This window comes from Mustela nivalis (genome assembly GCF_964662115.1).
Source record: "Mustela nivalis genome assembly, chromosome: 5".
Taxonomy (NCBI): Eukaryota; Metazoa; Chordata; class Mammalia; order Carnivora; family Mustelidae; genus Mustela; species Mustela nivalis.
In genome coordinates this window covers 104,887,328-104,911,891 of record NC_139024.1, presented here as the reverse complement: position 1 = coordinate 104,911,891, position 24,564 = coordinate 104,887,328, and the positions used below count along the sequence as shown (strand labels likewise).

The window sequence follows — 24,564 nt, the reverse complement described above, 5'->3', positions numbered from 1 at the left end:
TTCTCTATATTTAAGGGTCTGTTTTGGCTTCTTTTGTTTGTTTGTCTTGTTTTCTAGATTCTACATATAACTGAAATCATGTAGCGTTTGTCTTTCTCTGCTTGACTTTATTCACTGAGCATAATACCCTCTAGATCCATCCATGTTGTTGAAAATGTCAAGATTTCATTCTTTTTTATGGCTGAGTAGTATTCCTGTGTGTGTGTGTGTGTGTGTGTGTGTGTGTGTGTGTGTGTGTGATATTCATGATCTGTATCCATTCATATATCAATGGACATGTCCGTATCTCAGCTCAGCTATTGTAGATAGTGTTGCAATAAACACAGGCACATGCATGTATCTTTTCAAAGTAGTGTTTTCATTTCCTTTGGATAAATACCCACTAGTGGAATTACTGGATCATGTGGTAACTCTATTTTTAGTTTTTCTGAAGAACCTCCATACTGATTTTCTCAGTGCCTGCGCTAGTTTGCATTCCCACCCACAGAGCACAAGGGTTCATTTGTTTCCATTATTTATCATTGTTACCTTGGCCACCATACCCCTCTTCCCTTAGACTGAGTCCTTGCTTCTGTTGCTAAGCCACTGTTCTGTTCATTATGAAGCCGGATGCTTTTCTGACCACAGCATCTCATCATCTTCCCCCATGAGATCTGTAAGAATCATTATGAGTTGTTACAACGCTAAATATGGTTCACCACCACACACCCACTTCAAAGCTCTCTGTGTAACAATATTTGTAGAACTGAGTAAGACTCTTCTTTCTAGCCAATGAGAGCCCAAGTTTGTTTGGGTTTTGTGTGTTTTTTTTTCTTCTGTACATCCTAAAGGGATTTTTATTCACTTCCCGGATCTTGTTATTCTTAACTACTATTCATCCAATGTCATCTCCTATTGTTTTCTTCCTCCCTCTTTGCCACTTGCACAACATAATCTTGCTAAATCCTTCTTTCTTAGCACCAGCTCCTAAGTAATATCCAACAACTATTCCTTGCTTTGTCTGAAAATCTTCTTCCTAAGCCTGGTTTCATTAAGATTCGCCGTGGCTTTGTGTTCTGCATGCCAAGTGAGCTTAGTTCCAGTTCTTTTCATGACAAAAACTCACTGTGTCAAACACTAAAAATCTCTAACAGTATAAATGCCCAATATCATCTCTAACTTTGTGAATTGACAAATGTAAAAATAGAAATTGCCCATATATTTCTCAAAGCCTCTCACAGACCAATGTTATAAACAAACACTTAAATTTGAGGATACAGTTAGTGGTGGTTGTTTGAAATATGGCATTGTTCATATTACTGTGTGCTTTAAGGCAAGAAATTTTCACTTCAGTAAATTACAGAGAAGTGACATGAGACATATAAATGGATGCTAACAGACCATACCTTCAAGTCACTTCACTTCACCTCCATGGTTGGCTCTCCAAAATATTTTACTTAGATCAGACTAACACACTGAAGAAGTCAGGGCTACGGCTTCAAGAAGAAGAAAACTGAGAGATTTCACGGTTGTCCCTGACCCCAAAGGTTAACTGGAAGCAGAGGCATGCTCTGGCTTTCAGGTCAGGAATATCTGCTTCCCAGCCTTTGTATTAATGAAGCAGGAGAAGACGACAAGATACTCAAAGCTAAGGTAAGGCCATAGTCAAGGGGGAAAGGAAAAAAAAAAAGGCATCTATTGAGAACCTGCCAGGTGCTAGGTTGCCACTGTGATGATACCTAGATATTAAACATCACTTAATCCCTAGAAAGCTCCTAAGAGATGTCATGACTCCCCTTACTCCTCAGCAAGGAACCTTCAGGAAGTGTTGGTGGTGGCAGGAGCTTGCGCAGCTCTGGCAGACACAAGCTTCTCTCGCTCTGCTACAGGGGCAGTGGCTAGGGGCACAGGCTGGGACATGAGGCTGACTTCAGAGGCAGGCTCTGACCCCAGCAGCTAGGTGACCTTTACCGGACACTCATGTGCCTCAGCGTCACCCAACAAACCCTGAGGCAGATATGCCTCCACAAGTCTCAGCATCTCATCTACCTACAGAGCCTCCCGACGGCCTCGGATGCGCAGGTCACTCTCGTTTTCATTGCTCTTCCCTCCCAGTTTGTTGTGTGAAGGCAACAAAGGGCCCCCTCAGGCACGGCTACATGATTGTGGGGCCCATCGGAAAATGAAAATTCAGGGTTTCTTGTTCAGAAAGCAAAGAAAAAATGCCATCAAAAGTATTGAAAGCACTTCTTTCCTTCGGTGGTCTCGGTGTCTTTTAGTTGCTATTTATGTCAGTCCACGTTAAATAAAATATTAAATTATTAACATGACTTTTATCATTCATTTTTATATCATGAGATGCCAGTTTAAAAATGCAAATATCAGAGGGCGCCTGGGTGGCTCAGTGGGTTCAGCCTCTGCCTTCGGCTCAGGTCATGATCTCAGGGTCCTGGGATTGAGCCCCACATCTGGCTCTCTGCTAGGCAGGGAGCCTGCTTCCTCTTCTCTCTCTCTCTGCCTGCCTCTTTGCCTACTTGCGATCTCTCTCTGTCAAAAAAATAAAATCTTTTTTAAAAAATGCAAATATCAGAGCATTTAGCCCATATGCAGAATCACTAAAACTACACAATTGGTATTTTATAGTGTGTACCTGCTTGGGTACTTCTTTCTTACCAGAATACGAGAGCTGCTGCACAAAATTAAGTCAACTGTCTTCATTTCACTCCTTCATACACCCACACTCTATCAGCACTCTCTCCCCTTGGCTCACTGTGGGGTAAGGAAGGACTAAAAAGAAAGGTATCTGCGGACTTCCCTCTCTTTCCCTTCCCTCGAGGTCTGCATGTTCAGTGTAAGTGATTAGCCAATGCAGAGAAGTAATGACAGTAAGAAAGGAATGCTAAGCCTCTTCCATCTTCCAGCTTTCTGAGCTCACCATGGCCTTTCTGCGCCGGAAGCAAGTTTGTGGTTCAAGCAGAAAGCATAGCCTCTCGGGGTGGTCAGCACCACACCTACGCAGTCTGTACCCGCAACACACTTACGTTGTGCTCAGTTGGAGTCTCAGTGAATTCGAGGTACTAGAGGGATTCTCGTCCCAAACGCCACCTGTGAGTGGGGTGGCAAGAAACAACAGACATGCATTTGTAGGTATGTATTGCCCCTGTTCTCGGTCATGCTCTGTTGTCCGTGGACTTCACCTTCACCTTACAGTTCGGAGAAACTCAAAATGTGACAACAGAGCGTTAAACCGGGGCGCCTGGGTGGCTCAGTGGGTTAAGCCTCTGCCTTCGGCTCAGGTCATGATCCCAGGGTCCTGGGATTGAGCCCTGCATCGGGCTCTCTGCTCAGCAGGAAGCCTGCTCTGCCCTCTCTCTCTCTCTACCTGCCTCTCTGTCTACTTGTGATTTCTGTCAAATAAATAAATAAAATCTTAAAAAAAAAAAAAAAAAAAAAAAAAAACAGAGCATTAAACCAAGCATGAGGCCCTTCCAAACACGAAGCCCTGGGTTGACAGATGGTCATGTGCCCTCGCCCTCCTAGAGTTACTAATTTTAGTCAGGTTGGGGATGCTGTTAAAATATATAGGTTTCCAGGCCCTAGCTTCAGAGAGTCTCACACAGGTGGCGTAAGGTCAATCTAGAATCTATTTTTGACACGCTCTTCCTTCAGCACTTCCAACTCCCTGAAGTAACGTTCACCTTCCAGGCACCGGCTCTGGTAGTTCACGGCTTTCCTTTCTCTTATCTCTTCCATCCCTCATGGTCAGGGGTCACCACTGAGGAAAAGTCCAGACGGGAAGGTGTGGCAGAGAAAAGGAACACCACTCGGGTGGACCCGTGGTTTGTAAGTAAGAAGGGATCATCTGCTTGGCAGTTTGATTAGCTTCCTGGATCTGCTTATTGTGCATCCCTACTTCAGTGCTCCGGGACAGGTCTGCAGGCAGGGGTATCCATAAACTGACGTCAGACTCTCTCCCCACCCTGCCCCTTGCCAAGGCTTCTGTCTCCATAACCAACCCAGTCATTCCACCTGCTTCTTTAAACCATGCTCTTTGGAACCCCTTCAGCTCTTCCTCTCCCTCAACGCATTCCTGCAGACTGATCTGTCCTTTCAGGTTTTCCTTCCAGATCACACACCAACGATCCTCCTCTTCCCTCCATCCTCTCTGCCTCGAGCTTGATTTGGACCTTAACCAAATCACGAGTCTTGAGTCACGGGAACCATCTTCCAGAGAGATTCCAAATCTGCCTCTGTTCTGCCCCCAACAATGCTCTGAGAGTCCTCTAAAATCTAAGACTAGGGGCCCCTGGGTGGCTCAGCCAGTTAAGTGTCCGACTCTTGACTTGGCTCGGGTCAGGATCAGGGTTGTGAGATCGAGCCCGCGTCAGGCTCCGTGCTGGGTGGAGAGATTGCTTAAGATCCTCTCTCTCTCCACCTGCCCCTCCTCCCTTCTCTCTCTCTTCCAATCTCTCTCTGAAAAATAAATAAATAAAAATTTTAAAATGAGCAAATAAAATCTAAAATGTCTATAATTCTCCCATTCAGAATCCTTTCACGGCTCCTGAGCGTCTCACTCACTGCAGTCGACTAAGCCTTGAGGATTATGGCTCCTTGTGCCACAGACACCAAACGCCAGCCCTGCCCAGCCCGCAACAGTCCTGGAAGCATTCTGTCTCCTCCGCCTCTACGGCACTGATCCTCCCTCTGCTTTGACCAGCTCTCTTCAGAACCTCCCCTTTCCTCATCTACCTGCGAACTTCTCATTTGTCGCTTTGCGGGTTAGCTCAGAAACCAACTCCAAAATCACTTTCTTTTGGATTTTCCTAACTGTCCTTCCCACCCTATCATGACGGCCCTCACTGCTGCTCTTCCTCTGATCCCTGTGGCGCTTGAGACAAACTTCCCATCTCCTCTCAGCCAGGCTGGAGAACCTTGCGGATCATGTTGTTCTTGGCATGACACAGGCTCTTGATGACTTGAGGAAGGAGGAACGGCAAGAGGACAGAAAGGAGAAAAGGCTATGTCTCACGTAAATTGCTCTCCTGCCACCAGTTCCACTGGCAGAATACCATCTCCGCTGCAGCAGTCTGAGCAATTGAAAAGACCATGCCAATGCCCACTAGAACGCCTTAAAAAAGACCCCCATTCACGGCCCCCGGAAGAGGCTCTTATAATTCTTTCTTCAGCCCGTTCTCCCTTTGACTTCTGAAGTCCAACCACTGTCTTAAAGACTTCAATTTCTAACGGTTTTTCTCCTTTCTGCCAAACTGCCTTCCTGAATCTGTTTTCTCCTGGGAAGTCTTCCCATTTTAAGTGTATAACCCATCTAAGGTGCTCCACCACTACAGAGGGGGGAGAGATCACCTGAGAGAGAACGAGATTTGTTATGAGTTCCCAACACGGATGGTGTGGAACACAGTGCCTCAACCCTGGCTGCATGTCACGCTCACCTAAGCAGCTTCCCAAACAACCCAGCTCAGGGCCCATGGCAGGCCCATTAGAAAAGCACAGGCAGGGCGCCTGGGTGGCTCAATGGGTTAAGCCACTGCCTTCGGCTCAGGTCATGATCTCAGGGTCCTGGGATCGAGTCCCACATCGGGCTCTCTGCTCAGCAGGGACCCTGCTTCCTCCTCTCTCTCTGCCTGCCTCTCTGCCTACTTGTGATCTCTCTCTGTCAAATAAATACATAAAAATCTTAAAAAGAAAAGAAAAGAAAAGAAAAGAAAAGAAAAGAAAAGAAAAGAAAAGCACAGGCAGATTCAAGTATCTCTACATATCTGTCTTCCATTTTCCAGTGCCTTAGGAAGCACACCTCTCTACACTCCAGATCTTTCTCTCCTTTACCCTGCTTAGCCTAACAACAGAAGCCAAGGGAGACTACAACAATGCCCATAACAGTGTAGGAAAAGGAAGTTGTGCACATTCATAACAAACTTTGTCCATGTCCAAGGAGTCGCTTCTATTTTTTGCCTCCTGATGAAACTTCTTACTTCTATCAGGCCTCCTATTCTTCCTCTGACCAGAAATACTTGCCTTAGTTTCCTACTTGAAAACTTCAGTATTAAGGTCCACAACCACATCTTTCAGAAACTGGATGATATATTTAGGTCCTTCGTCCCTGTGGACAGGTCTCTTGTCTCCACTTAACTCAAGAAACTCTGCCTTGACCTGCGGGTGCTCTGCCCGCCTGCTGGGAATGACACCGTTGACCATCTCCAAGCTTTCTAATGGTACCAGGCATACTGCCAGGACCCTCCTCTCGTGTCTGATGCTGGTTCTTTCCCAGCCACATTCCCCTTTCTCCGTGGCTCTGTATCAGCTGTATCCTGAATGTTCTGGGTCTTGCAATTCACTGTTCTCCATGGGTGGTCCTGAACTAATGGAGGGAGAATGAGAATGGGGAACACAGAAACAACCCACCTTTAAGTGGTCATAGAGGTATGGTCGAGAGCTTTTATAACAGAACAATCATAGCATATCCTGAGCAATTATGGAAATAACATTTTTAAAACTTCAAATCATAGAATTTCAAAGCTGAAGCTCAGTTATCTCAATCTTTTGAGTCTTCTGAACTATCAGAGCAGTTCAACTCTATGATCAAGTCTTATGTGTTGTGAAGTGCACACTGAATTTCCTTCAGACAAAAATGAAATTTTAATCCCCACTTTTTAGGTATTGATCATGCTTCTGGGTTGAGGAGCACCCTCATGGCTTCAAAGAAAAACTTCTAGTGTTCACACGGTTTCTGGGTGTGTGAATAACAATACCCAGATGCACACATACCTGAGCGTGGACGAGAGGCTGCACATCCATTATAACTTCCTGTATGCTGGTCTGTGCCTCAGAACTAGACGATGAAGCAAAGCTGACTAGACTCCTGAATTTTCTCTCAGCGAGCATGCCCCACACGTTTCTTCTCATCCCAGGGTTGAACGGCGACGATTTCCTGGCCGTGGGTCTGCACAACGGCAGTGTGGTTTACACTTACAACTTGGGATCGGGCACAGCCAGTATCACCAGTGATCCCCTCGATCTGAGCCTCGCCATCCACACCGTCCGTCTGGGGAGGTGCTTCCAGATGGGCTGGCTGAAGGTAAAATGTCATCCCTTCTTCCGTCCCGCAGCTTTGCTGAGCATTACCATATGCCATCGGATCTGTGTAGTGGAGGCCAGAGGCAATAGGCCCGTGCTTCCTGTCCCACGCAGTTCACAGAAAATGCCCACAGCTGAGGATGAGAGGCACGCTTGCAATTAGGTGGTATGGGCATAAGTAAGGGGGATGACTAATGTAGAAAAGGTGAGAGAGAGGGCTCCGGAAATGCTCCCCCTAAAAGGTGATGTTTGAACATAACTGCAAATAAATGGGAGTTCAGAACAACAACAGTGGCCAGTGTGGACTTGAAGAACATGAGTAGTTCAGTGTGGTTTATTAGGTAGGGAGGAGCAAAAGAAGTGGCTAACTGGTAGACCAAGTCTGTATTATCAAAGGACTTAGACGTCACACTAAGAAGTTCGATTTTTTAAAAAGATTTTATTTATGTATTTGAGAGAGAGAGAGAGAGAAGACCATGAGTCGGGGGGGAGAGAGAGGGGGAAAGAAGGCTCCCCCCTGAGCAGGGAGACCGACTCAGGGCTCCATCCCAGAGTCTCCATCCCAGGACACTGGGATCATGATCTGAGCTGAAGGCAGACGCTTAACCAACTGAGCCACCTAGGTGTCCCCAGAAAGTTAGATTCAGTGTTTTATCAAGAGCTATGGGGAACTACTGAAAAACTTAAGAAGGGGGATTGGGTACCGCAGTCAACTGACCTTTTTTGATAAATGACTCTTGTGGCTGTATTGAGAAAGGAAGGGGAGGGACCAAGGCTAGACGGAGGGATACCAGCGGGATGCCAGCGCCTGATCTTTGGAGAACTGTGATTTTGATTGAAATGCAAAGCCATGACTGCTATATTAATATATCCATGGTAACAGACACCAGCAGAGAAGCAAAGAATAGAGTGGTGAGGTCTTTTTTTTTTTTTTTTCCCCCAAAATTCAGGTCTTTGTGAATTTTTCATGCCAAGTTAATGGGAAATAACAAAACAGTATCTTAACAGTTCACCCTGGGGAATTAATTCCTTTTTTAATAGGTTTTGAATTCTTTTCCTTTTGAAGGTAGATGATCATAAAAATAAATCCGTCATCTCCCCGGGAAGACTGGTTGGTCTCAATGTCGTCAGTCAGTTTTATGTAGGTGGCTACAGTGAATATACACCAGATCTCTTACCCAGTGGAGCTGATTTTAAAAATGGCTTTCAAGGTAAGGCATGGATGGTTTTACGTTCTACCTACCTGTTTCAAATTCTGAGACAAGAAAAAGCCTTAAATAATGTACTTCTTGTTCCAAAACCAGAAATATGGATTTCTTTCTAATCAGATTTGATCAAAATTTGATTTTAATAGAAAGCATTCAGTCCCTGTTCATTCATCAATTTCTACCTATGTACTACGTGTGTAGTGTGTTTCCATGAAGAAAACAAAGATCCCCGCCCTTGTGAGTGTACATTCCAGTTGGGTAAAGACAATAAACACTGAATATGATGAGTAAGTAAAAATACTATAAGAAAAGAGTATAAGCTGACAAATTCTGTAGGGGGGGAAGGAAAAATAGAGCATGATATGGGGGAATCAGGGGCATGGCTAAGTTTTTTTTTTTTTTTAAGATTTTATTTATTCATTTGACAGAGAGAGAGAGAGATCACAAGTAGGAGCAGTGACAGAGGGAGAGGGAGAAGCAGACTCCCCCTGAGCAGAGTGTCCAAGGCAGGACTGGACCCCAGGACCCTGGGATCATGACCTGAGCCAAAGGCAGATGCTCAACTAACTGAGCCACCCAGCTGCCTCTAATATATATATATATATATATATATATATATATATATATATATATATGATATATGGTGCTTTTTAATATAGGGCAAGAAAGGTAAACCTCACGGAGTCACAGTAAAAACTAAAACTCCAACTAACTTTGGAGCACACTTGATATGCAGGTGAGAAACGACAGCGGTTAACTGATCCACACACCACCGAGGTGTAGCCCATAAGTGAAGAGGGTTAAGGGGGAACATTATGCTTGAGCAAGTGATTGTATTGTCATAGTCTGTCTCTCTGTGTTCAGAAGGAAATAGACTCAGACCTTCTCCCACAAAGCTGATTACACAGTAGAGTGGTGAGATAAAGACATGCATTGAATTATTATATAGTGCATTTGGTGAAAATAAGCTTTTTGACGGATCCTAGTCTCAGAATATTTGCTCAAGGAGCTGTTGGTTATAGAGTCCTGGGCCACCCGCCCGCGACCAGCCTACTCTCCGGCAGAAGTCCAGGAATAGGGAGCAGGGTGTGAGGCACATCTCGGCAGGACAGGAGTTGCCATCACAAGCCATTCCAGGCACTTGAGTCCTCTCCCTGCCTGGCAGCATCCTTCTCCCCACCTTCCCCGACTTCTGCCGAAACACGGATGCAGGAGCCCATGTACTGGAAAATACGAAAGCAACACAGCTAACCCGCGTGATACAAGGTCATCTTTCGGTAAAATGAGTTCATCTGCCCAGGCTGTCCAGGAAAGTTTTTCCTTGAATATGTAATCAGTGCGGAGTCTCAGAAGGGTCTTACAGACGAGTTTAAAGCATATTAAGACGCTGCTCAATGTAGGAGCTCGACAGTTCTTGCACAGCAGCAGATCATCTGGAAAGGATTGTAAGGGCATGACAAATCAATGAGTTCTTAAAAACACTATATTCAAGAAAAAGGATGGGTAAACTTATGAATACAAAGATGTGCATCTTCCCCTTAGCAAGTGGAGACCCTGGGGGCAGGAGGGGGTCATCAAACCTTGCTGTCATTTATTCACAGACGAGGCTTACGTCAATACTCCGGGAATAGGGATAAGAGCATGGACTCTGAAACCCAAGAACCAGCTGGGGCGTGCACCCCAGCTCTGCCACCTATAAGCCTCAGGGCCCTGGCCAGTCACTTCCCCATGCCTCACTGTGCCTCACCTGTCAAATGGAGTAAGAGCAGCACTTCTCTCCTGCTCTAAAATTGAGGGAATGCTGAGAGAGCACAAGGTTGGCGCCTGGCTTACGGTGCCTGCTTCACGTTGGCGACAATGACGGCGCTGCTGGTGGGACGGGGCACAGCTCCTCTCAGACACTGGCTTCTCCTTCTCCACTACACGTGCGGACACCGGTTAAGAGCAGGCTCTGGAGTCGGGGCGTCCTCAGATTCAGGCTTTGCCACGTAGCCACTACCTAACTTGTAGCCTGCCCCTCGGACTCTCGGAGCTTCCATTTCCTTCTCTTTTCTCCTCAGAGGAGAAAAATATCTACCTCATAGGGTTCTTCTGAGTTAATCAATTAAGTGAAATAATTATAGTAAATGCTTATCCCCAAAACTAATGCATGATAAACACTCGATGTATGTTGATATTATTATAATTCTATCGCGTGTCCTTGGATTTGATATCGTCAGATTTATTGAAATCCAGGACTTCCTGTGGTTTTCTCGTGTGATTTTCTCCCTTGTATTATGAATTTTCTGTACACTTGCTAATGAGAACAGAGGATCTCCCCAAACCAGTCATTTTGTCATTAAGTGTGTCGGGGAGCCGAGTGCAACAAGCACACGGCGGGTCCTTCCTCTGACAGAAACACTAGGATTGCGCACACCTGGAACCACATCGGCTGCCAGGGTTCCCGGGATCTAAGTCTTGGGCAGGTTGTCTCAGCAAATGCCTCTTAATCTGATCTCATGGAAGTTCCATGACCTTGAAAGCCCCTAATCTTATCACTTGTCTCTTGAATCCTCCCCTGCTGACTGCCTCTCGTCCATTATTAACACACGTTCTCTATGTTCTGAAAATTTTGGATACTTCTTGAACGTGTACCATCACAACTGGATCACAGCAGGACCCACTACTACTGTCTGTAAAGAAGGATATAGGATAATTTCCTTAAAATATAGATTTCTGGACACTATGCCAGAACAACCTCATCATGACATCTGTGGTGGAATCTAAAAATTTGCATTTCGATAAATAAATAAATAAATAAATAAATTTGCATTTCAATAAGCTTCCATGAATTTGGAGGCCACTGTATTAATTAAACATAATAAAACAAATGCAGAGTTTCATGAAAAATTTTAATAAATAGACTAAGGTTGGGCGCCTGGGTGGCTCAGTGGGTTAAAAGCCTTTGCCTTCGGCTCAGGTCATGATCCCAGGGTCCTGGGATCGAGTCCACATCAGGCTTTCTGCTCCACGGGGGGTCTGCTTCTTCCTCTCTCTCTCTGCCTGCTTGCGATCTCTTCAAATGAATAAATTTAAATCTTTAAGAAAAAAAAACCAATAGACTAAGGTTACCACATATGCTTTAGAGTGGTGATTACACATAGTAAAAGAGTATATGACTTGGGCTTTCATATTTTTATAAACACTAGTGATAAATGACTCTAATCCAGAAGTTCCCTGTCTAAAATATAAATCCCTACTCTTGATAAAGCCCATTTGTTTTTGTTCTGGAAATGGTTTCTATTGATCCATGACTTCCCTATAATCTTTAATACTTATGAAGATCTTGAGGTTATTTAACCCTTAACCAGAATAATCGACATAAGCCAGACAGAGAAGGCCTTACTCTCTCACCTGCTGTAAGAACTCCACCCTCCTCTCCAAAGTTACATCTCTTCCCAAGCTGCAGGGTTCTCAGCTTGAGGTTCCTGGGTGGGATTCAGTGGGTCCTTGAGTCTTCTGAAACCACACCCATAATTGCGCATGTGCCCATGTGCATTTTTTTTTAAGATTTTACTTATTTATTTGACAGAGAGAAAGATCACAAGTAGGCTGAGAGGCAGACAGAGAGAGGGGGAAACAAACACCCCACGGAGCAGAGAGCCCAACGTGGGGCTCGATCCCAGGACCCTGAGATCATGACCTGAGCGGAAGGCAGAGGCTTTAACCCACTGAGCCTCTCAGGTGCCCCCCCCATGTGCATTTTTATATGAAGAAGATCCCTCACATTCGTCAGGGTTCCAAGATCTGTTGCTTTCACTGACTGACCTATTTAGTCCTAACGTGGAACCAGAAGTTACTCTGGTCAATGTGAACCTGGGGAAATCTACCATCTCAGCTATTATTCTAGTGTTACAGCAGTGCGGATTCATTGATACCAGTATTTACGGTATCAATACCATACTCAGTATTACTCAGTATTTATCACTCAACTGAATACCAGAGTGGGCATGAAATAGATTCAGATTCATCGACAACACTGTAAAGAACATGTTATTCCAACTTAAACACCTTGTTCTGCCAGTATGGTCAGTTTCTTGCTAGTTCAGCTTTCTCTCTTTCTCTCTTTTTAATGGCATGGTACTTTTCAAAACCAGAACACAAGGTGAGGGGGAGAAAGTATTTATTGCCACAATTTAAGTATTATCTTACTGTCCAAAAAATGCCACCACTTATGTGATACACACGGCTGATGTCTTCCACGTCTTTATCATAAGTACTTTATCATTTGCAGGAGGTATGTATTGAATATGTGGTGCATGGTGCTAAACTTTTTTTTCCTAAGATTTTATTTACTTATTTATTTGGGAGAGCAAACACAAGCAGGGGGAGGAGCAGAGGCAGAGGGAGAAGCAGGCTCCCTGCTGAGCAAGGAATCCAATGCTGGACTCGATCCCAGAAACCCGAGGTCACAACCTCTGCCAAAGGCAGAGGCTTAACCAATAGAGTCACTCAGGCGCCCCTGCATGTTGTGATACTAAGCAGATTATACTTTGCTGTGTTAGTAGGACTGAAAATATACAGTATATATTCTACATATGGCTTCAACTGTCATTGCCCGTAAACTGCCTATGTTGGCTGACACGAAGCACCTCTCTGTAAAATAAACACATTTAACTATTTGTATTAGCCAAATGTTTCTCTAAATATAGCACTGCCATGTTTTTAGCCAAAAATCTATTTCAGCAGTTCCTCATAACAAAAGCACTTCATTTATCCATACAAAGGAAAAGTGGTTTTAAATGAAACATTTCAGAATTTAATATTTGTTATAGTCATTTGCAAGTTTTTTTTTAAGTGCATGATTATAAAAACTACAAAAAGCTCAATTTTTGCTAAAAAGAAAAAAAAGTTTTATAAAGGCAGTAAATGTCTTGAGACAATTAGGGAGACAGAGAATGAGTATGCCACCTGCTAATTGCCAAGGATTATACTGGCCAGTTTATGGATATTACCCCATTCCTCTTAATTCACAGAATAGTTACTCTTGTCCCCATTTTAAAAGCACAAAGATTGGCACTCGGGCTTGGATCAGCTACCCTCTTGAACCCAGAGCCACATGACTCCACTCTATACTTAGAATTCTGCTCTCTGCCGAGTGCATTTCACTCTGCAAAAAGCATGGGAAACCCTGCTTTGTTAATTAAGTTACCTGGCTATTCTGTATACAGCTAGTTGAATTCATTAATTTCTTCATTTTGTGCAGTGCTTTTTTTGTGTGTAAGAGCAGATGGCAAGACTTGGAGAAATAACAAAGGTTAAATCTGAGGCAGGACAATCATTGTTCTCTCACAATAAGAAAATATCAGTGCCTGCTGAGAGAGGTGCTCGTCAGTGAAAATGCCAGTGGAAATTAAGTTGGAAAGTAAATCCATGACCTTTCAAAACTGAGCCCATCTTTTTCACCATGAGGAATTATTCCATGCTTTTAGCTCCTTAAAGTTTCAAAAATAATATCTAGGCTAGCCTTTATTTTCTCATTTTAAAGACACTATTTATGACTGATAACCATATTGACTTAAAAATACTTTATAAATAAACTGTAAGTGTTGAAGGAGAGAAGTAAAATTATAATACATTTCAGGGTCCCAAATAGTTGCATATAAAGTCTTTGTTGAACTGACCTTTTTGTTTATATTTTCCTAATCTTGGGGTGTTAAAGATCTTTCTTTTCCCAGCACTACTGAGTGCAATTGACAAATAAAATAGTATATATTTAAGGTGTAGAATGTTATGATTTGGAATACATATACATTGTGAAAAGAGTACTATGGTCGAGTTAACACATTCATCAACTAACATGGCTACCTTGTATGTATGTGTGGTGAGAACACTTACAATTTACTTTCTTAGGAAATTTCAGGTATATAAGACAGTATTATTGACTATAGGTGCATGCTGCGTATTGGATCTCCAGGACTTACTCATCTTATAAGTGAAAGTTGGTACCATTTGACTAACCTCTCCCCATTTCTCCCACTCCCAGCCCCTGGCACCACCATTCCACTCTGCTTCTATGAGCTAAATTTTATTTAGATTCCATATATCAGTAAGATCATTCAGTGTATACATGGGAAAAACCTTTCTAAGGATATATGCAGAGACTAGTCCGTGAGAGAAAAAAAGAGAAATTACAAACTTCTCTACATAAAAAAATAAGAGCTTCACCATAAGAAAAATTAAATGGCAAATATTAAACTGAGGAAAGTATTAACAATATAGGACAAACAACTAATACACTCATTATGTAAGCAGGTCTTCCAAATTAATGTTTAAAGTGGTGAATAGAGGGGAAAAAAATACATAATGAACAAATGAAAAAGAAGAAATACAAATGGCTTATAAATTTACTAAGAGGTTTTCAACCCCAATTAAAAATAGCAAAAGAAAGGGACGCCTGGGTGGCTCAGTCAGTTAAGTCACTGCCTTCAGCTCAGGCCATGATCCCAGTGTCCTGGGATCGAGTCCTGCATCAGGCTCCTTGCTCCACAGGGAGTCTGCTTCTCTCTCAGCCTCTGCCTGCCACTGTGCCTGCTTGTGTGTGTGCTCTCTCTCTCTCTCTCTCTGACAAACAAATAAATGAAATCTTAAAAAAATATATTTAAATTTATTTAAAAAATAGCAAAAGAAAATCTTATTCTTTATTTCATTTTAAAAGGAAACACAATAATCTCTTGCATGTGATGATTATGAAGAAGCAGATGCTCCAGTAGTGAGTGGGGAAAATAAAAGTGTGCAAAATATCTATGACACTGGGACATCCTTCAAAGCATTCATATCTTTTGTGCTAGTAGTATTACTACTAGAAAATAATACTAACAAAATAATTAGCAAATACATAAAGAATATCCATATAATGTTAATCACAGAATTATTTTTAATAGCAAAAAAGTAGAAATGAGTCAATTGCCCAATATTTGAAGGTTAACTTGGTATATTATATGAAACAACAGTAGGCCATCATTTAAAAATAGTTAATGCTATGAAAAAAGGGTTAATGGGGCTCCTGGGTAGCTCAGTGGGTTAAAGCCTCTGCCTTCGGCTCAGGTCATGATCCCAAGGTCCTGGGATCGAGCCCCACATCCAGCTCTCTGCTCAGCAGGGAGCCTGCTTCCCTCTCTCTCTCTGCCTGCCTCTCTGCCTACTTGTGATCTCAAATAAATAAATAAAATCTTAAAAAAAAAAAAAGAAAAAAGGGTTAATGGTATTTATGCTATACAAATGCTTGGAATACTATATATTATAGAGTTTAATGCAGTTTAATGTTTTGTTTACAAGAAAATACAGCTAACCATAGAAAAACTGCTATGTGCATAATAATTAGTATGTTAATAATTAGTGGTATATAATACATACCAAAATGTTAATAATTGTCTTTTCTGGGGGCAAGGGGTGGCTCAGTTGGTTGAGCAGCCGACTCTTAGTTTTAGCTCAGGTCATGATCTCAGGCTGCCCACTCTAGGTGGTGGAGTCCGCTTGAGATTCTTTCCCTCTGCCCCACCCCTGTTCACTCTCTTTCTCTCAAATAAATAAATAAATCTTAAAAAACAAAAAAAAAATTGTCTTTTCTACAGTGTTGATACTGTAAAAAAATAATTTTTTTTCTCTGTGCTTCTCTGTGTTTTTATATTTTTATAGTCTTTTTTTAAATAAATTGACATATATTACTTTATCATGAAACAAGTGCTTCTTCAAAAATTCTCTTCTTGTTTTGTCTGTTTCTTCCAGTGTTTTAATATGAAGTATTTTTGCCTTTCTCCAAGGTTGCATTTTCACTGTGCAAGTTCGTACTGAGAAGGGCCGTTTCAGAGGCCTGGGAGACCCTGAGGGCCACCCGACCGCCGGGCGCAGCGTTGACCAGTGCGATGCTTCTCCCTGCAGCTTAATGAAATGTGCCAATGGTGGGACATGCATAGAGGGTAGATCTGCTGCTTAGTAAGTATAACATTATTAAGTAAGAAACTGGTAGGTCATTTGCGTGCTAAGCAGCACTCCACTCATACACACTAGAAACCCACACCGATACTCACTTTCAAAATGTTTTGATGTGACTTCCTAGGTGACTGGGCGACGGATAAAAGCACCTGGGAAGGGTCCGTGCAACATTTATGCCATCTTCTCAATTCTTTTAAACAATGGAAATAAGCCACTGCATCTCATTCCAGACACCATGGAAAAGAATCTTGAATTCATAGCGTTGAGAGTGTTACCAGAAACGTTCATCAAGGGTTTGCCTACCAGATTCGCTTTCGTATTAGGGTTTGAGTTCTGTCATAAAGGGCCTCTCGCTGTTTGATTTGACTTCCAAACTACGTTATTATGAAAGAAAATGACCTATTGAGTGGGAAGAACAAAGGAGTGTTGTCTTGTAAGGAACCTCTTTTCTTGGGCACCTCCCAGCGCATATGTAGTGTGAGAGGGTGCTCTGGGAATATGCCAAAGAGAGAGGACGTAAGCAGTGCGACCTTCCATTTCTTCCACTCTAGCTATTTAATTCAGTTTCTTACATCATAGCTGTTCTCCATCTGTATGAGACAGCCACAAAGTGATCAGTCAGCATTGTCCCACAGGGCATGTCAGGAGGCATGATGCCCTTCGCCACTAAGCTAGCTCCCTGCAGAGCAATTCGGGAAGTAAGATATCAGAACATCCCCTGGAAGACAAGGGTAGAAAAGCACCCAGTTTTTTAACACCAACGTGAATCCCTTACCTCCCCTGAACAGTTCTCCCCCACCTCCTCACCAGAAAATAACCCAAAGCATAGTGCAATGTTCAAACGACTGCTAATTACGATGCACTGAGTTGGTGAGGAAAGGCTTCTTGGCAGGAAGCAGATGGGGAGGTGGTGGAGGTAGAGGGGAGTTAGAGAGGTGGTAGAGAGGTAGAGAGGAGATACCATTAGATCTTCCTATGTCTTACCCAAAACTACTCTCCAGTGACTTCTTAGGACATGTAGAGTAAAATCTAAAGCCTCCACCATAACTGATAAGGCCCTCCATGATCTGGCCATGGCAGCCTCTTGGACCTTCTCTCTCATTCCCTCAGTATGCTCAAGTCCAGTTAGTCTACCTCTGTCCTTGGAATACACCCAGCTCATTGCGGCTTCTAGACCGGTACACGGTATCTTCCAGCAGGGGGCACCCTTGCCATTAGTCTCGGTTTGGCTGCCTCCTTATCACCTCCTCAGGAAGATGCTCCCCCTGAGAGCAACCCAAAACTATCCCGCCCTCCATTCATTCTCTATCACATCATCATATTTTTATTTTCTCCATAAATATTATTCTCAAATTTTATTTGTTTGCTTGTTTACATGTTAGTTATTATTTTCCCCTGACAATGGGCCTGATCTCTCATTCTACCATTGTATCCCTCACACCTTGAAGAGCTGCCCAGCATAGAATAGGCATTCATTAATTATTTGTTCAGTTCATGAACCAATGAGTAGCTATTCCATGAAAAAGTAGAAGTAATCTTCATTCCAAGGGTTCTAAACACAAGTGCCAGTGTAAGGACAAGCAAGGTGACCCCATGACGATCATGAGCATGAAGCCAAACTGACTAAACCTAATACTGTAATTGATTAGCTATACGAAATGGGACACAAGAAGTATAGGAGGATGGGAAATTGACGTGATAGATAACAGATTTGATTGTCCTCAAGAATGAGACAGAAGCAGTTTCTAGGCAGGAGAAAACCACGGTGAAGACAATCCTGTCGACATCCCCTTACAGCATGGATGTATCGGAGTATCAGTAGGAGACAGCTTTGGAAAATCTAAGCACATTATGAAGGGACTGGTTTTAATAAATAGCCATAAAAAAGGAAAGAATTAATTTAGAAGATATTACAGAGAAATATTCATGGGATGTTATGACTTACCAATTACGATTGTGGGAGGAAGGTCAGTGGGGAATCAAATCTAAATTAATCCAAAACAAGAATGAAAAGTCTTGGTGTTCTGGAATGTCCAAGGCATCTAATGTGCTTATCAGTAAATTTAAAATATTAGCTGAGGGCGCCTGGGTGGCTCAGTGGTTAAGCCGCTGCCTTCGGCTCAGGTCATGATCTCAGGGTCCTGGGATCGAGTCCCGCATCGGGCTCTCTGCTCAGCAGGGAGCCTGCTTCCTCCTCTCTCTCTGCCTGCCTCTCTGCCTACTTGTGATTTCTCTCTGTCAAATAAATAAATAAAATCTTTAAAAATAAAAAAAAAATTTAAAAAAAATAAAATAAAATAAAATATTAGCTGAATTGTATGGAAACTTGAGAAGAAAAAATGTGTAATGTGCTCAAGGCCATGGAGGTACTTAGGACAAAACCTGAGGCTTGGGACACCACCGTCATAAAGATATGTTTGAATTAGCTTAACCATTATGATTTTGTTGTTACTTCTTTACAATCTTTAATGAAATCTTTAGGTTTGCTTTACAACTTATGCATTCTAATTTGCTATTTAACTAAGCTTAGTTATTCAAAAAAGCAAATTTACCTCACTTTATCTAAGGAAATGTGGTCATTCTTCAGGTCTTCTATGAGGTGTTTTTGTCATCTTTTAATGTGATAATAAGTAAACTGATAGTAGTAAAGAATAGAAGTAACGGTAAGAAAGTAGAGGAAACTGAAGGACCACGTAAGAAATTCACTCCAACTCATCATAATTCCATATGGAATAAAGGGCCTGTTTCCATTTAAAAGCCACAGGTGTTTATCTTGGAAAATACAGCAAGTGTAGATAGACACTTAAAAACTATTTGCAGATCATCTTGAGTAATATAGAAAATCTTCTTGATCTGTGGTAACAAAAGTAATACCATACAATTGCACAGCAGCATTTTTGCATACATTATTTCCATTGCTCCTAATCACACCTTCCTAAATTAGTCACAGCAAATATCCTCGTCCCGATTTAATGGATGGGAAAGTAAGCCTCAGAGATTGCAAGTGAATCAAGAGGATAAACCAACACTTTAAAAGTAGTATAGCAGGCCCCCAAATCAAATGTTCTAGCTCCAGGATGAAAGTTCTCTCCAGAACCTAAATAACGAGAAATGAATTTTAAAGCAGCTAATGATATAGTAAGGTAACAAAAGTGTTAAATATCTCTTTAGCTGCAGGATATAATCTGTTCATTTATTCTTAATTTTTTTAATGAAGTTGACTTCAATTGACTTTTCATATTTTCTCCAAGTTGGATGTAGCTTGCCTTGTAACACAAACCCTGGTGGTTTCATCAATTCCTGTGTGGGTGGAAAGCTGTTTCTTACGGTCTAACTTGAGAGCCTTGACTTGAATAACCCATAGACTTGACTAATCATGTACAATGGGAACGACACCTCTGACAAGTTTCTTTACAGGATTGTAAATCTTTCTTATCAAAATTGGGACCAATGTTTGGGATCTTCTTACTAAAATAACAACAAGGGGAGCCTGGGTGGCTCATGGGTTAAGCCTCTGCCTTCGGCTCAGGTCATGGTCTCAGCCAGGATAAAGCCCCACATCGAGCCCCACATTGGGCTCCCTGCTCCACGGGGAGCCTGCTTCCTCCTCTCCCTCTGCCTGCCTCTCTGCATACTTGTTGTGATCTCTGTCTGTCAAATAAATACATAAAATATTTTAAATAAATAAATAAGTAAAATAACAAAATAGTCACCGTATTGACTACACGTGAAGCACTACTGTACAGGCAGAAGTAGCTCTTGTGACTATTGCATATAATAACTTACTTAAAGTACAGCTTCCTGAATTTAAAAGAGGCAAATTTTATGGTGTATAAATTATGCCTCACTAAAGCTGTTTAAAAATATTAAGGTTCCCACTCACAGATATTCAGTTCTACTAGTAGCAGGAGTTTACAGAGAATTTTACTCCTTTCAGTAAGGTTTGTAATTCTGCTCCAATCTCAATAATAGGAATCCTTTTTTAAAAGATGTTTTCTTTGTAATGTACTTTTCAGTGGTGTTTAAGAAGTTTTCCTCTAGGCGCGCCTGGGTGGCTCAGTCCATTAAAGCCTTCGGCTCAGGTCATGATCCCAGGGTCCTGGGATTGAGCCCAGCGTCAGCTCTCTGCTCAGTAGGGAGCCTACTTCCTCCTCTCTCTCTGCCTGCCTCTCTGCCTCCTTGTGGTCTCTGTCTGTCAAATAAATAAAACACAATATTTTTTAAATGCTCAAAAAGCAAGTCCCAGCCCAGAAGCATAAATTTCATGGTGTTTCATGCAAACTCTCAAAATTGCTCAGAGTGTCTTACCAATGCATAGCTGGATGGTATACATTAAAAAAAAAAAAAAAAAAACCTCAGAATGATCCTTTGGTTATCTGCCTCCCAGGTGGGAGTAGGAGACCTTATGGATACATAAGGGAAAGTCTTGTGCCAAGTAAGGTAGGGGGTCGGGCTTGATAAGGTGAGGACTCTGGACTCAGTAAACCCTGCAGGCCCTGCTTTCCTGTTCCAAGTATGTCAGCATACAAAGATCCAGCTGTGTCCTAATGCTATTTCTCAAATGAGGGTATAATTAGGCAGAGTTCATGGAAGGCCTTCATGCTCCTGGGATGAGCTCTGATGCAACAGAGAACCAGTAAGCTATTTCGGTTGTTAGCAGCCAGGGCTAAAAGAAGAGATCTGTTTAGTTGTAACTTATCCATATATGTACATGCGTTTTGTGCAACAGGTTTTTAAGCAGATTTTACTTCATTCAATTTGCATTTTGCTTGACCTTTGTTAAAAACAAGACAATAGGCCCCAAATAGAGTTGCTTATGCTCAGCCCTACAGCGCCAAACCGATACTTGACTTAATTAGAGTTTAGGCTGTCCCAGAAGTGGAGTCTGAAACCAGTCAGTCGGGAATCGCCTGATCAGCAATGACTTAGATAATCTGCCTGGTAGATCCCTGCCATCCTCTAAAGGAACAAGATCTTGCCACAACCAGTCTGCTTTCTTGCCACTGTAACTTCCTTGTTTCCCACTCCCTGCTGGCGGTCAAAGTCATTCATTTGCTACAGCTCCTCAGAGCTCCTTTCTCTCTGCTAGCTTGGAGGCTACCTGGTTCGAATCAATCTTTGCTCAAATCAACTCAAAATGTTTAGTATGTCTCAGTTTCTTTTCACACCTTAAGGTCATATTCTGACGATGACTGAGGGTGATGTGGGGCTTGTTCCTTTAAGAAAAGCACAGGATAGGGGCGCCTGGGTTAAGCATCTGTCTTCAGCTCAGGTCAGGACTTTAGGGTCCTGGGATCCAGCCCAGAGCCCAGCCCCACATCACATCTGGCTCTCTGCTCGGCAGGGAGTCTGCTTCCCCCTCTCTCTACCGGCCTCTCTGCCTACTTGTGATCTCTCTCTCTCTCATTCTCTCTGTCAAATAAATAAATAAATAATTTTTTTTTTTTTTAAGGAAAGAAAGAAAAGCACAGGGTAGGAAAACCGAAACTTACAAAAACCAAGCTAAATGTAAAAGTGAGCTGCACAGACAGTAAGTGGGATAGGAGTTCAGAGAGAATGTGGCCGTAAGATGTGAAAGGCACCCGAGACTTACACTGAGTTCATAAATGAGGCTTATTCACAACATAAATCTCTCCATGAGTGCAGAATCTCACTGACGCTGGGTTTCCTGATTATTTTTGGCTCACAGATGTCCAAGAATCAGGTGAAATCTAAAAATCCTTTCCTCTGAAAAATAAACACGCTTAAGACACAAAAATTTGCATAACATTTTGGAGGTTTCCAAACTATCGTGCCCAATCGTAGACTCTCTGGGGTCCCCCAAACTCTCCAAATTAAGAATTCTTTGTTCATTGTTGTCTTCTGCTTTCACCCAGCAAGGGTTTCGCGCAGTCTCCTAGCGCTCCTCTGTGGGATGGTGCCGTTTGCCAACTAGTGCCCTGCTCCCCAACCTCCCTCCCTCTGAATCTTGCTAAAAATTCCTCTCCTGTCTCTTTACTGCTCATAATGCTCCTGAATCTTTCCTTGCCGATGCAGTAAAAGTGAGTTCTTTCTTCTGTCGTTCGAGGTGTGACAGGGCCTGCTGTCATCCTATCTGCTCCCGCTGTGCTTTTCTCCCTGCTTCAATATTCCCAAGAATTGTATCGCTCTGTCGAGCCCCTCAAGAAATACCCCATCTCCAAGCAGCCAGCGGGTGTAGCCAGCTGGGTAACTCACTACCTCCCATTTGGTTTTCTTCCTTCCTCTCACTTTGCTCTCTCTCACTCTTGCTTGCCAGGCAGAGTACCCCTTCATTTCCGTGCAACTGCTTTTAGACTCTGTTTTCTAGGGGTTCCAAGTTAAGGCTAAGATTAAGAGTTCAAAAACTTGTCTAATCTTGTGGTGAGGCTATAGAGAAACAGACACTGGTGCTACCAAACTCTCTTCGTTTAAATACAAGATGTGCGTCGCTACACATCTGAGAAGTAAAGCTAGAGAACATTTACACCACAGAGGACACGGCTATGAAAATCTTTATATGTTGCTATGTTGCTGTGGAGTGATCCTCGGGATATAGCAAGTGAAAAAAGTAGGGTAAAGAAGCATGCAAGAAGAGGGAATGATAGAAAGAGATAAATAGATATAAATACATACACATAGACATGTGTATTTATGTACACATACACATATGGTCATGTTTTTCTAAGGATTAAAAAAAAACAGGCAGATTACAGGAAAAAAATTATAAATTGCCACCTGTAGAATGAGAAAGAAAACAAGGAAGTGACAGGGACAAAAGGTGGATTTGTTTTTTTTTTTTTTAATTGTGTTCCATGATTCATTGTTTCATGTAACACCCAGTGCTCCATGCAATCCGTGCCCTCCTTAATACCCATCACCAAGGCTCACCCACCCCCCCCCAAAAAAACTGGACTTTTAATCACCCAGAAAATAGAAAAGGAGGAATTCTTAAGCCCTGAAAGAAAATAAGGAAATAAATGAATCTAACTATATTTCAAATTGGTAGCATAACCTAAGAGAGAAGATTTAGTTCAATTGATTATAAATTGACTATACAGTGGGTTATATCATAAGGACAAAAAGAACCATAGGGATATTTTATTTCGCATCCTACAGTCTCCATGTTAGTGGTCACATTGGTATTATTTTGAAACTACAGATAAAGATGAAAATAGCTATTTAGTAAGATAGCTTGATGGATGGACGGATGAATGGATGGCTATCACCCAAGGGAGTAACTAGAAATAACATATGAATTCATGACGTGATTTTCTCCTTCTAAAGTACGTATTTCCTAGCTATATCCACTAAAGAAATCTAGGAGCAACAGTAATTCAGTAAGAATGAAAACTCTAATACCAAAATTGTTATTTCCAAATAGCATTTTCCACAAAATAATAAACCAGGACTTCTAAAAAAAAATAAGAATAAATAAACCAGGACTTTTCGTATAATTGAACATTCAGCTCTAGGGTAGGAAATATATGATACGATCCTGGATGTTTTTGTGCCTGAAAGCAGGAGAGTTGTCAAAGACTACTAGGGCAATTTTAAAAGAAGACAGAAGCCAACCTAAAGAGACTCCCACTGGCCAAAGATGGGACCATCTCAGAATTCCAGAGAATAATGTCTGTAATGGATTTAAACATGCCAATATATAAAATACGTGTAGTTGCAATGATACTCCATACACATATTCCACCAAGGGATTAAAAAAAAAATTGTCACCTATGGAAGTTGCTAATGTACCATTCATTATTCTGAAATTTGACTAAAGTGAAAGATGTATAGGTTCAACCTTCCTTTCCTAGAAAGAGTATAGTAGCCAGCCTCCAAGTGGCCCTCCTAAGAGACGCATTCTTCTGCAGTCCTTTCTCACACAGAATAGGGCTGAGCTGTATAAATCATAAGATATTCTGTAAATGACAACTTTTGACTTCAAAGCTAGGTAAAAAGTCATTAGCACTTATTCCTTCCTTAAATTGTGAGATTGAAGAATTAAATGACTCTATCCACTGAAGAGTTTAATAATGGTTGGACTCTATTTTTTATAGACCCTCTGGCAGTTGTATAGAGAACGAATTGGCAGGTGGCAAGCCTGAAAGCCGAGGAATCTATTATGAGTCTGTATTAACAATAAATGGTTATTATGGCCTTGAACCATTAAGGTCTGGAGTAATTTATTATGAAGCAATAGGTAACTAATACAAAATAAAAGTAACTAGCCAGATGATCGATGTCAACTAAAATATAATTTAGGAGCACCTGGGTGGCTCAGTTGGTTAAGCGTCCACTTTCAGTTCAGTTCATG

The 24,564-nt window shown here is 42.1% G+C and overlaps 1 protein-coding gene across 1 annotated transcript in view; it reads left to right on the top strand.

The window, feature by feature from the left end:
* Positions 1–24,564, top strand: part of EYS (eyes shut homolog) — a gene marked incomplete at its 5' end in the record, with an annotated part of 1,535,590 nt that overhangs the window by 1,478,483 nt on the left and 32,543 nt on the right. The window contains 3 exon segments of the mRNA XM_082729457.1: positions 6,906–7,072; positions 8,138–8,282; positions 16,082–16,253. Of these exon segments, the coding sequence (XP_082585583.1) occupies positions 6,906–7,072; positions 8,138–8,282; positions 16,082–16,253 (484 nt within the window).